This window comes from Emydura macquarii, unplaced genomic scaffold (genome assembly GCF_026122565.2).
Source record: "Emydura macquarii macquarii isolate MOO-44397 ecotype Brisbane River unplaced genomic scaffold, CSIRO-AGI_Emac_v2 contig_1039, whole genome shotgun sequence".
NCBI lineage: Eukaryota > Metazoa > Chordata > Testudines > Chelidae > Emydura > Emydura macquarii.
The window spans coordinates 1138914-1152317 of record NW_027131176.1 but is presented as its reverse complement, the minus strand read 5'-3'; the positions used below and the strand labels follow the sequence as shown (position 1 = coordinate 1152317).

At 40.7% G+C, this 13404-nt stretch overlaps 1 protein-coding gene across 3 annotated transcripts in view; it reads left to right on the top strand.

Annotated features, from left to right (window-relative positions):
* The window catches only part of RUNX2 (RUNX family transcription factor 2), a 190373-nt gene that overhangs the window by 132288 nt on the left and 44681 nt on the right, over positions 1–13404 (top strand). For all 3 annotated transcript variants that reach the window (XM_067544938.1, XM_067544940.1, XM_067544941.1), the window contains one exon: positions 10586–10759. In XM_067544938.1, coding sequence (XP_067401039.1) covers positions 10586–10759 — 174 coding nt within the window. The remainder of the gene's footprint in view (positions 1–10585; positions 10760–13404) is intronic.

Here is a 13404-nt window from a genome sequence, read left to right as displayed (position 1 = left end):
CATCTTTTTATTTTCAATCACATTCTCAGCTCCCTTTAGCCATCTGAATTTTATTAGCGGGATTATTTTAGAAACATCCCTTCTTTAATCAAGTTTAAACAATCTTCTTAAAATCTGTTGCACGGATATAAACACAATAGTCTTTTAAAACAGCAAAACAGTTTTGTGAAAGACACAAGTGCATACACGTGCACATATCCATCCATTATTGCTTGACTGTTGTATCTTCCATGCCTGAACTCCCATTCTAACCACAGCATTCAGCCTGTAATATGCCCTTAGTTTTGAAGAGAAAAAAAACTCTAAAGTGTACCTTATTGATGTCTAGAGAGCAGAGGATTGCAAAACAGCACACAATTGGAGAGGTCTTCGACTAGATTAAAATTAAGTACCTTAAATCTGTTTTAATGATTGTATTTACATCTCTGTTACATCCCTTTTGGTTCCTTTAAAGTAATCAGGTTTTGCAAGCGTTAAGAAAACCAATCCCTCCTGCCTGTTGGAGAGAGGCCAGTTCAAGCAAGAGATTTTTTCACTCCTCCCTCACCCTCCTTCTTTGTATGATCTTTACTGCTCTTCAGTGTAGCAAGACCAGGCTAAAGAACTTGACGGGCTCTTTATAAAGTAGTTACCTTTTTTTAAAAAACACGTTTCTTTCCATTCTTTAAAGAGATTATCTGATAACAATGAGGATGATAGAGTCAGGATGAGAAGCTCTTGCACTTTTGAAATGCTGCTGTCTTTTTAAAAAATTGTTAAAATTGTCCTTTGCTCAAAAAAAAAGCAAAAAACAAAAAACAAAAAAGCCAAACAAAAACAAACAAAAATAAATAAAAGGAAAAAGAGTGCAGCAGATACTAGCATGCTGAGGGAATGAAGCCAGGGACTGGGAATTGCGTGACAGTCTCTGTTTGTATGATTTGTCTTTAGAATCCTTGAACAAAGATGCCAGCCTTAGTTAGCTGGGTTGCTGGCACATATACTGATGCATGATGTTCTTTAATGAGGTTTAAAAGTGAATGAGAGTAGCATTGAGATGCAGGGGGCTCCTACACGCCCTTTGTCTTCCCTGTGTGTTTGTGGTGGTGGGTTTGTTTTTTTAAAATAGCCATCTCATAGTGAGAATTAAAAAGCTTGGAGGAAATGATGAATCACATGGCTGAGCTGAGGAGAATCTCCCAGCGGGAGATAGGAACTCCTTTAATGCACAATTCTGAGCTGCAGAGCAGAGGAGGATTGGTTTGAGGTGTGGGGTAGATGCCAAAGCACTGAGCACCTGCAGTGGTGAACTAGGTGTGAATCTCTTTGTGGGGGAGGGGGCGGCAGGGAAGGAGAATACACTTATTATGATATGCTGCAGTGCAATTTTGAGCAGAGCACCAGGGCAGATAGGAAAGCAGTGGTTCACTGAAACAGTGCTGCAGATGTCTAAGCTGGGGGCAGAGAACAGGGGACACTAGGAGAAAGCGGGGAATTCCTGAAGTGTGGCAACCCTAAGTTGGGCTGAGGAGCAGGGCAGAAGGGCAGAGTAAAGGTGAGCACAAGGGAAACCCTTCCTTCGCTTCTGTGCTTGCTCTTTTCTTGGGACTCCTTTTCATTTTCTCTTTCATAGCTCAAGGTTTGTTCTAGAAGCGAAACACTCACAAATGTAGTGGCAGCACTAAGCTCCTGCACACATAGGGCCCAGAGGAGGAAATAACAGCTCCCCCATAATCACCACCACTGCCCCACTGACCTCAGTGGGCGCAGGTTGGGGGCTTTTGGAACACTGCCCCCACTGGAGTTGGTGAGATGCAGCAGCCAATTTTCTCATCCACAGATAATATTCTTAGGGAGGAAGGTTATATCTCAGCTGTTGTGATTTACTGAAAAACCTAAGCCTTAGAACGTTTTCCCAGTGGTGTGTGTATATGTGTTTGCTTTTCCTAGGCCACGACTTAATTTTTAAAATAATTGAAGTCTTACCATTTTATATTTTCAACGGTTTTACAAATCCTGGGCTTGATTCACTCCCATGGGCACAGAGGGATGCAGTTTGCCCCTAAGTGAAATTACCCCTCAATCTAAGGAAATTTTTAAACTTCATTTTGGGCTTCACAGGAGTCCCATCTAAGCAGGCTACCTGGGAGACGAGCTGCACTAGGCTTGATATTGCTCCACAGTGGGAAAATTCCCACTGAATTGGAGGATACACTGTGGGTCTGATCTTGCACCAGTTAAGTGCCAAGGCTCAAATTCCATCCCTGGCTGACCCTACCCACTTTGGTCGTGATCTGAAGCCCATTGAAGTCAATGAAATGACTGATTTCCATGGGATCGATCAGCTCTTTGTTGGCAGTGCCGGCCTGCTTTTAACCTATCCAAGATCCTTGTACCACTGGAGTGAAGGAGTTGGGAAGAGGAGATCAGCTGGGATTCCACCAGTGGAGTGAATTCGGCCCCAAGAATAATAAATCAAGTCAGCTGAGCCTGTTTGCAGTGTTAGATTTCATGTAATTTATGTATTTATCGGTCAGTTTCAGGTGTATTTTTGACCTGCTCTGTATAAAAATGTCTCCCCTTTAAAAACAAAAACCTTTGGGGGTCTTGATTTCTGTCCATGTGCGTGTGTAACCCTCATTAATGCTAATGGGAGTCCTGTGTGCATGGTTGGGAGAATAAGCCCTTTAGTCTTTAATGTAAACTGGTGCCTTTAGCTATTTAAAAAACAAACATCTTTTTCCCTCCGCTGAGTGAATTAAAGTCAGTTTATTGCGCCTATGTAGCGCCTTGTTTTATGAATTATAAGAACTTTTCCTATGTAGAGCCTATGGCCTAATTATTTAATTATGTCTCTTGGGTAGATTATATTTTTCTTCTCATAATTATGTCTTTACCCAAGAGACTGGAAGGGCTCCAAGCTTTCCGCTTTCATGGGTAGAAATTGTTTGGCTCTCTTTTTCATTCTTGTTGATGAATTTTGAATTGTATACAGTATGTATGGCTCACGTATGGTGAGGGGAACTGCATAGGGAAATCAACAGAGAGGACAACAGTTTGTTGCAAATAAATATTTACAGGAATATGGATTTAGTAAACAAGATCCCTTTTTGCTCCTTTCAGGGACCCTGAAAGAGCTAACATGATCCTTCTGGATAGGGGTTGATTTCTGTCGCTCTTGTGTTACCTCCAGAGCTCAGATAGATAGTTGTTTTGGAGTTGTACCTTGCTAACATGATGTATTGTCTGAACATTATAAGAAAGATGAATATCACTGCCTGAATCAACGACATCATTCACTGCCAGCACAACCAGCTATCAAGAAGTCCTTTGGCCCAATTTTGAGCTGTTTCACCAGCATAAATGTAGAGTAGTTCCTCTGACTCCAGAATGTAACTGAGATCAGAATCAGGCCCATAGAGACATAGCCAGCTGTAAATCCACATGTGCAATTCTTGTTGATATTGATTGGATCAAGAGCAGTAAGATGTCCAGAGATAATGGTGCTCGAAAGAAACTGCTGAGACATGTAATTCAACCCCTTTACTAGTTGAGCAATGTTGTCTAAAATGCATCCCAAAGTATTGGTTACTAGTTCATTGATCTTGAAGTGTATTAGTATACTCATCTTGTTGCAGATCATTACACTGGCCAATCCATTCCAGTATAGGATTTTCTTTCCCTATTATCTAACCTAACTCTTACCTTTTCAAGTTTCCTACCTTTATTGGGGAGAGGAGATAATAAAAAATTCTACCCTTAGGCCCTAAACCTGCTCCCATGAAGTCAATGGAAAAAACTTCAGTGGTCCACAATCTAATTCTTCTCCCACTATTCTTTATGCTGTCCCCAGCCTGGAGCTCCCATGTATGTTACTCAAGGCGGCCACCTCTTTTTGGTTCACAGCTCTCCTTTAAACACGTCTTCTGACAATCCCCACTCTGATTTCACATAACTTGGAAACATTGTACAGAAAGCCTGAACACCCCTTTGGCCACAAAGAACAATCTGGGTGTGTTGCTTTGTCTACCCTTTCAAGTGCCCATAACTGGCATGGGACAGTGACCATGACTTCCTCTGTGTTTATACAGTGCCGAGCCCTGTAATAAGTACACATAACAGTTGTGCCTAGATCTTGAGGCAAATATTGCATGTCAGACAGAGCCTCCGTTTTATTTGGGATCACCCACACAATCTATGCACAATAGGTGGGTGTGTAGGATCTGAATTTCAGCTGCATTTATGAATTTCCTATGCTTGGCTTTTATGCAGAGATATTTGATTCCCCCATCATTTGCCGTTGTTGTTGTGACAAAAGTATATCAAAGTGAAAGAGGTGCAAATGGGTGAAGATTGAAAATACCCAGCCCACTCAGCATTCATAAAAACATCTGTTGACAATCTGATAACCAGAGCTTCCTGGTACCACAAAAAATTCATGTGTGGTTTGCTTAGTGCTAGAAAGAGAGTTCTTCAATGTCACTGCATGTGGCTAGACTAAATATAGTCTGATTAGTTTTCAGCCCCACACCCCAAAGCTGCAGAATAAAAAAATATAAAGAGGTAAAAATGTTGGGGCATCAGATTTACTTTGGGTTCTCCAGATTGACCTCTCAAATGTCCATTTGAAGTGGCTAGAGGGTGTCAACTAAACTAATGGTAAGAGCCTGGTGATCAGAGAAAAGGTGACCTGCCTTTCCAGCTGAAACCCGCCAGCAGACATGGACAGCATTTCCGGGATAACAGGAAACCAGGAAACAGTCAGATCCATCTAGGGTCAAAGCTTTAGCATGTTGTCTACCCTGGATGGAATGGGTAATATAGTGATAGCTCTTATGTACCACCTTTAACATTTTCCTGACTGAAGCTTTCCTGCTTTGATTGGCAGGTATGATTGTACCATGCATAGTTATGGCATATGTGTCTAGCCAGGATTTTGGTTTGCTTTACTGCGTTAATTGTGTCAGATCTATTTTCACTCCGAATTGGTACCACAACTCCTACAGCAGGTTAACCACAGTGCAGTCTCTTTCCAGAATCTTTGGTACATAGGTTTGGTTAAAAGAGCTGGGTAGGGCTGATTGACTAGGATATTGCTCACTGCAATGATGGGCTAGATTCACAAAAGTAGTTAGGGGCCTAAGTCTGGGTTTAGGCTCCTATGTCTCAGTTTTAAGTGCCACTGTGATTCACAAAACTCCCTCGGAATCCTGTAAGTGCCTTAACTCGCTGGTTGCCTAAGTTTTTGCAATAAGGTCACCAGGTGCCTGTGTTTCTACCTCTGAGCATGTGTACTGCTGCCTCACTATAAACATCTGAGAACTCATCCCCCACCTCAATCCCAGAGCAATACACAAACCGGGGAAGGATAGGTGTTTGGCTACCTAAGTCATTTGCGAGGCCTGATACCAAAGGCCTGCTCGGGCCCTACATGTGACTTCACACAAAGCAGCCAGGAGAGGGAAAGGAGGAGGACCTCCCTCATACCTTTTAACCCAGTGATTAGGATACTCACCAAAAATGTGGGAGACCCCCCCATTCAATCTCCCCTCTTTATGATGAGATGATATTTGACCAGGGATCTGCCACTTTGCAGATAAGTGCCCAAACCACTGGGCTATGGGACATACTGATATGGGGGTCCCGCCATCTCTCCTGTTGAAGCTGCTCCACTGTGGATAAATACTTACGTAGTCATTGGACCAGGGGGAAGGACCCTGGGTCTCCCACATCCTAGGGAAGTGCTCTACACCTAGGCTATTGAGTCATTCTCATGTTTGTGCTCTGTCTCTCTCTCACACACTCTCTGGCTCAAATGACTAAGTATTTAGCCACAGTGGAACAACTTCAACAGGGGAGACTGAAGGAACTTCTCACATCAGAATATCCCATAGACCAATGGCACTCTCCTGAGTCATGGCAGATCCTTCCTCCTCGGAGAGAGGAAAGGGAGAATTGAACTTGGGATCTCCCACATGAATACCTTAATCACTAGGCTAAAAATTATGAAGGAGCTTCTCCTTCCTCCACCACCCACCCAGCTTGCAAAAAATGTCTTTGACTCCTAACACCAAAGAGGGTTCACAGCTGAGAATGGCCTGCAGAGATAGGCACTTCCCCACAGCTTGGATTTAGGCACCTATGTCTGAAAGAGGGGAGGGGCTTAGGACATACCCTTCTCATTGGTATCTCCCATTGACTAGCTTAAGTGGCTCCCGGGCTACCATGCTGACTTTTGTGAATCAGGCTCAAGTGACTGTCTCTCCACATTCATTGAATAGGAGCCTAGTGCCTAACTCAGGCTTGTGAATCACAGTGTGTTCTGTGATTTTTACAGTGCCTATGTACCTTTGTAAATCTAGCCTTGTGTGGGCAGAAGAAGTTGTTGGGATTTGAGGATAAGAATTCCTGGATGCTAATCTAGGCTCTGACTCTGTGTTCTTGTACTCTGAGAATAGATACACTGGAGTACTTTATTGAACTTCTTCTTACAGTGTGTCCTGTCTTTTTGACCTCAGTCTTTCAGAGTGCTTTGGATTACACCCTGATTCAGTGCCTCACTAAACATGCCCAATTTTTTCATTCTGACTTCATATCAGAGACTTACCTTGTCTCTAACCATCTTTGTAACCTACTTTTGAACCTGCTTTGTTTCTGCTATAACTTCTTTGAGAGAGGGTGACCAGAAAGGAACACCGTATTCTGGGTGAGTCAGTCTTATTGAGCTGCTGTACAATGCTATTAGAATATTTCCAATATTATTTTATCCTGTTCTATATATAACATTGCTTTTTTATGTTTTAAATCACTGTTACATATAGATCAGAGGTTTTCATTGAGCTGTCCACAATGATACCCAGATTTATTTTCTGAAATAAATTATGCTTCACACTCAAGACAGAGAAAAACGTCTTTTCTTAGCGTGCTCCCTGGGGATCAGGAATTTCTCTGTCAACGGATGCATATGTCACTACTAAGATGAAAAGCAGCCTTTGTGCATGAACTTCAAATGTATAGCATGTATGTCATTATTCCTGCTTAGATGCTGTTTGGAAAGTATTTTTCTATGGTGTTTCACTGTATGGTGTAGCTCTTCTACAATCATTAGGGGTTCTCAGGTCCATAGGTATGTAAGGCACTTAGGGGGAATTCACACAGATATTTAGGTGCCTAATTTTGTGAATCACACCCTAACTCCTATGATTTTAAGCACCTTCTGAATGTATTATTTTCAGGCTTTATTCTCCAAGGACTGCCTGGAGGCCTTTGATTTAAAAACATCTCAGGAGTCACAGCTCAGCACACAGGTTTCATTACAATGGAGGTTTGGTTAGAATTATTTTATTTGTCATTAAAGATAGGTCAGGGACTTATTCAGCCATGGCTTTTATTATACTTCAACAATCACACAAACTTGAGAAGACAAAATTTAACAAAACCTCTTTAGGGGATCTTACTGTGTGTAAGCTGAGTCCTATCTGGCATCAAGAGACCCTTTTGTTCCAATGTTCCTTTGTGTCTTGGCCCTAAATTTAAAATGTCTACAAGAGGAGGGGCAAGCCAAGAGTGCCTATGACTCCTCTTTGGTTTCTAGAGCCTCATAGGATATGTCTACACTGCAATTAGACACTTGTAGCTGGTCCGTGCTAGCTGACTTAGGCTTTCGGGACTCGGGTTAAGAGTCTGTTTCATTGCAGTGTAGATATTTGGGCTTGGGCTGTAGCCTGAGTTCTAGGGCCCTCCCACCTTGCAGGATCCTAGAACCCAGACTCCAGTCCAAACCGGAACATCTGCACTGCAATTAAATGGCCCCTTAGCCTGAATCAGCCAGCGTGGGCCAGCCGTGGATTTTTAATTGCAGTGTAAATGTATCCTTAGTTTCCTTGATGCTTTGGGTCTTCCAGACCTGGATAACCCCACCCCACCTGCGCCTTTTTTTTAAAAAAAAATTTACTCTAAATTCCTACAGTTTCAACCAGATACAGAGTTCTTTCTTCTTCACATCCTAGCCTAAACTGCTGTGTGCAGTTATTTTCCACTAGCAGACAGTTGCTGGGATCTGCTCAGAAGTGGCTGCATTTCAGTGATGGATTAGGTTTGGAGTAAATCATGTATGTAGTTAAATATAACCTTTGTTTTTATATAGCTATGCACTGCAGAATAAAGCGTGGTCAAAAGCAAGTTGAAGGGCATCACATACATACTTTTACAGACCTGAGCAGCAGTGATAACTTACAAATAATCACTGATATAATTAACACATTATATAGTTCAGGTTTGTGTATCATTTTGTTAATAAAGTGCTTTGGGATTCTGAGAAGGAAGGACATTACATAAATATACAATAGAATTTTTATCTGAAAATTCAAAGCAAAAGCCCATTTTGGGGTAAATTCATTTTCAGATAAACTCGGCCCTGGTGTGAGAGATTAGGGATAAACTAACTCAGTTTATTTTATTTTGAACTCAGTGAAATGAGATTATATTCTGATTAGGAACAAATGCGAACAAAGGAGAAAGGGGAAAAAATCCATTGGAAAAAACAGGGTGGAAAATGGCACAGGCAGAGGGAAAAACAAACACAGAGTTTGTGGAAAAAAGGAGAGAGGTTGGGAAGGAGAACTTCTGTGGAAAAAATATTGTGTGTGTGAAAATTACTTCTTTAGATTTAACAACACCTAATTTGTACCATAGATGCTTTTTGTAGATTCCAGGGACAATGCTAAACACAGTCAGTTAAGGTATTATCATATTAATTAACCTGTGATTACATTATCATGAACCAGCCAAGAAATCATTCTATATCTATACTTATCAACATCACTCCTATATATATAGGGGACCCACTTGTGCCAGCCTAATTTTGGGTGGGTCATTCTAATATGTAGCATCTGTTTCCCTTTAACTTTTGGGAAAAACCATACTGTAGATTGGGGGAAAAACATGCTTTAAAATTACAGGAAAATGGGTCAACAAATTAGTTTCAAGAACCTTAAAAATTGTTTGAGACTCTTCTTTAATCTCAAATTAGATCCATTTCTCTGCATACTCCCATTCCAGCCTCGCAGTTTTCTGTATAGAAATAGGTTTTCTCTGAGTCTTGTACTAGTACCAGTACCAAAATTGCTTGCCTGCTTCCATCACTTGTTCTCAGAGATCCAGTTAGATAATGTGTGTTATATGCCAGGCACTCAGATACTAGGATGATGGCTGTTTCTATAAATGAAGGATGGTTGCAGCACAAGAGTGGTAGTGATAGAATCTGGGTTCTAGCTTCTGGATTCTCTCTCTATAAACTTAACCAAGTCATTTAATCTCTCTCTGATTCAGCTTCCCCATCTGTAAAATGGGGGAAATAAATCCTATCTGCCTGCTGTTCTAAGAATCCATTCATTAAACTTGGTGAGGTGCTCAGATACTCTTGTGATGAGCATCATGGAAACACCTTAAAATGAATTAAGTCTCTGAATATAAATTCGGTGATGGATGATGCATAATTTCTATAATAGAACACAACTGGCAGATCTTAAGTAAAAGTACCTATAGTATCAGCATATTTTTTATTAATGTCATTTTCCCTTTTAACTTTTAACAACTGCACAACAGTAAAGAGCATTCCCAGTTAATCCAAGTGGCATTCATGCAGCTCATCTGCTAGCAGAAGCTGGGGAGGGAGCAACGATGAGGGATAGCCCATTAAGTGAAGGGAAGTATGGGACCTACCTGTATTAGTTTCATCAGATGTAGCTTTGCCATTTTTTCCTTATTACACCACTTTTTTGTCTTCTTAAAGGAGACTGGCTATTTAGTTCTAATTTCTGAATAAGTTCTAAAGTTACAGAATACTGAGGGAACCATAAGGATTAATTGTAATGGAGTCATTAAAAAAAGTCTGATTTTCTTATGTGTCTGAAAATGTCTATACCGATCCTGGAATAATCTCTCACTCACACATGAGGTTTATCTATATTAGAAGCTTGTGCTACTTTAATTATCTCACTGACATTAAAGCAATAAAAAAACCCTGGTATGAACAGTTATACCAGTATATCTCATTCTGGTTTGGGAGGTGGATGTGGCATACACACAGCTTCTGATTTTAGGATTTTAACCAACAAATACCAGTACAACATCCCAAATACAAAAACAAATAAAAATAAATGAAACCTGAAATCAGTGTTTATCCAATAAACGCTGGAAAAATACCAGTAATGGTTCCTCAATTCATATTGACTTCACTCTTTTTCCAGTGCAGATTTTTTTATATAGGTGAGGTCCCTGCTCCCTGGTTTGTATCTAAGGGCTTGTCTACATGGAGTAGTAATCTGGACTACAAGGCACTAATGTGTTGCACATTAACTGGTCTGTGTAGACCTTTGCTGTTGCACACTTAGTTCCTTCGTACTCTTTAACAAAGCTGCTTGAAACAGTACTGTACATGTATCTGTAAAGAGAAAGCCCCGTAAAAACACAATTTTTCGACATCTACTTACACCTCAAGAAGTGCAGTTAATAGGTCCTTACAGATAAATTGGGGAGGGGGCTTGTATGGTAAATTGTTCAGTCGTGCTAATAATGCTTTTATTTTATGATTTGCTGTTTCCAGGGCACAGACAGAAGCTTGATGACTCTAAACCTAGTTTGTTCTCTGAACGGCTCAGTGATTTAGGGCGCATTCCTCATCCCAGTATGAGAGTAGGGGTCCCGACTCAGAGCCCACGGCCCTCTCTGAACTCTGCACCAAGTCCTTTTAATCCACAAGGACAGAGTCAGATTACAGGTAAGAGACAGAACCATAGGTTTGACTTGCACAGGCAATGGTAGTAATTGGTTGTGGATATATTTGTGTCAACTGTAAAGAAGTGAGGCTGTTACAGAGTGAGAGATGTGCACCAATCAAAGCTAGTTGAGGAGCAGATTATTCTGTAGCATTTAAAGCTGGAAACGTCTTTCTTTTCTTAAATTAATTTTTAAAAGATCAAAATATCAAAATCCAGCAAATAGGTGAGGAATCTGGTGAAATTTCAAGCACCATATGCTCTGAAATAACCAACATATGTGCAGTGATTCAATGCATGGAATATCTGAATATATTTATTCAGCAGCGCTCTTTATTTTGCTGGTGAGAAAAGTGGCCAACATTGTACTGTTGTTATCAGGATACCTATGCAACCTTCTCACACTGTGGCTTCCCTCTAATGCCAGTTTCTATAACTGTCGCAATAAACAAACGAGTATGTGAAAATCTCCCAGGGCTGCCAGTGAGGATTGTAGGCAGCAATTCTGACTGCACGCTGAGGGATGGTATTTCACTATGCTGAAAGAGAGTTAAAAAATTACTGTGTGTAACAAATTGTAAAACTGAAATGGGATTTTAACTATAATTGTGCCAAAGGCTTGCAACAAAATCCTAAAGTATACAAAATTCATTGGGGTCAGTATTTTGTTAAAAACATGAAGACTTAGTAAGTTTTGCAAACTTTTTCCAGACAACCTGTGCCTGATTTTGAGTCAACCTGGGAAGATTTATGGTTTCATGTTTCAAGTGGTTTTGACATGATACCAGCTGAAACTCAGTGGTTTAGACTAAATGTTGTGGCTTTGGTTTTTTTTTTAAAAAAGTTCAACCAGTTAATTAATTTGCAGTAAAGAATAAGTGGGTTTTTGTTTGAACCCAAAACTCAATGTGAAATCCCATGAGAATCGAAACTGAAAAAAAATTGTTCTCATGAACCTTGGCAAATGGAAACTGCCAAGTTTCCCACAGCTCTAGAGCTCTAGCTTTAACTCTAACTCCTGTGAAATATGTATATAATATATATAAATATCATGGGACCTGCCATCTACTGATATCTCATAACAGGTTCATTTGCCAGGCTTCCCTTTGATTAATTAGGCATCCGAAATCTGGATTTTGCTGCATATAGTGCAGTAGTTAAGAATTGCCAAACCAAAAGACCAGTGGAGTCTTCAGTCTAATATCTTGTCTCTGACAGCAAATGAGGACCCAACTCAACTCTAGAAAAGACAATGAATAGACTTCCCACTTCAGAGTGGCTGGTCCTTAAAGGCATAACCAAAATCTTCCTCTTTCTTCTGCCTCTCTAGTTTACCTATTGTGCAATACTGAACTAATGAAAGGGGGTGGAATTCTTCCTGACCCGCATCTGGTGATCAGTTTATGGCCTGAAGCAGGAGGACTAGAGCCTCTTGTAACTATAATCCTAGCTAAGTGTAACTTTATATGCTGTTCTCTTTCACATAAAAGCCTCCTGTAGAAATTGTGCTTCTGGGTTTGATTAATAATATACTTTTTTGCCTCATTATGAATCAGTAGCGGCACTTACAAATCCTGGAGGTGAAAACTTCAGATGTTTAAATAAGTCTGACTGTAGACAAAGCCTTGGTCTTTACTACTCACGGCACAGTTAAAGAGTTAGTTAAAAACTATGAAGATTATGCTGACTGAGACTCAGTCTATACAACTCAGAGGTGGTGCTGCTAAGGCAGAGGGAAACGACTTGAATCGGGAAGGGGTGACTTCTCTTTCTAGCAGTGGAGTCTGTCCTTTCCTTGCCAAAGAGATGCCCAGTGGTTGGGTATTTTTGAATCCCTGACTGCTGTCATTTCCCCAGGTAGAAGCAATGACTCCTACCGCTTTTAAAAGTTTGCAGCTCATTAAGGGGCTGTAGACTTTTCTTGCTGACACAGCTCTTTCCACAATCCTCCACGCTTTATCTGCTTCTGGTTGTATAAATGCAATCCACTCAGCCATTGAAGACCACTTGCTAGCATTATGGTAGCCCACCTGCTTAATAGAACAGCAGTGAGAGCCTGGTACACCTGTGCTCCGTGAATTGCACTGTCTTTCCATTCTGTTTTGGGTGCTATTCAAGATACTTCTCTCCCTATGTTCTAGCATGATGTGGTGGTGCTTTTGCTGACAGTCTCTCAGTGCACTTTTGAGGATTGCAAGTAGTGCACTTTTAGTGGAGTCCTTTGCTGTGGTACATACACCAGAGAAAGACGAGGTTTAAAGCTCAGAGCGCTGAGTGAGGCACCCCTCTTTGATCAATCAATAGTTTGACGATGGGAGATTGCAGAATTTGTGTTTATTTGAGGTAGTACAACCTGGGAAAAGAACTCTTTGTGTTGTCCACAGCACCCGATTAAATTACTAGGGTGCTGCATTTTCTCCATGTAACATTGATACTATGCAATAGGTGCACGTCCACAAAAATGAATCAATAACAACTTGGCTTTTTCTATTCTTTGCTCCCTTGGTATGGTCCTTTGAGCTAATAGTATTTGGGAGTGTGATAAAAAGTGATGTGACCTTTGTACCGAAAGAAAGGCTTTTTATTACATTTGATAAAATTAACTAGCTGTTGCTTTGTAAATGCCTTAGTTTGGTAATTTTTTAAC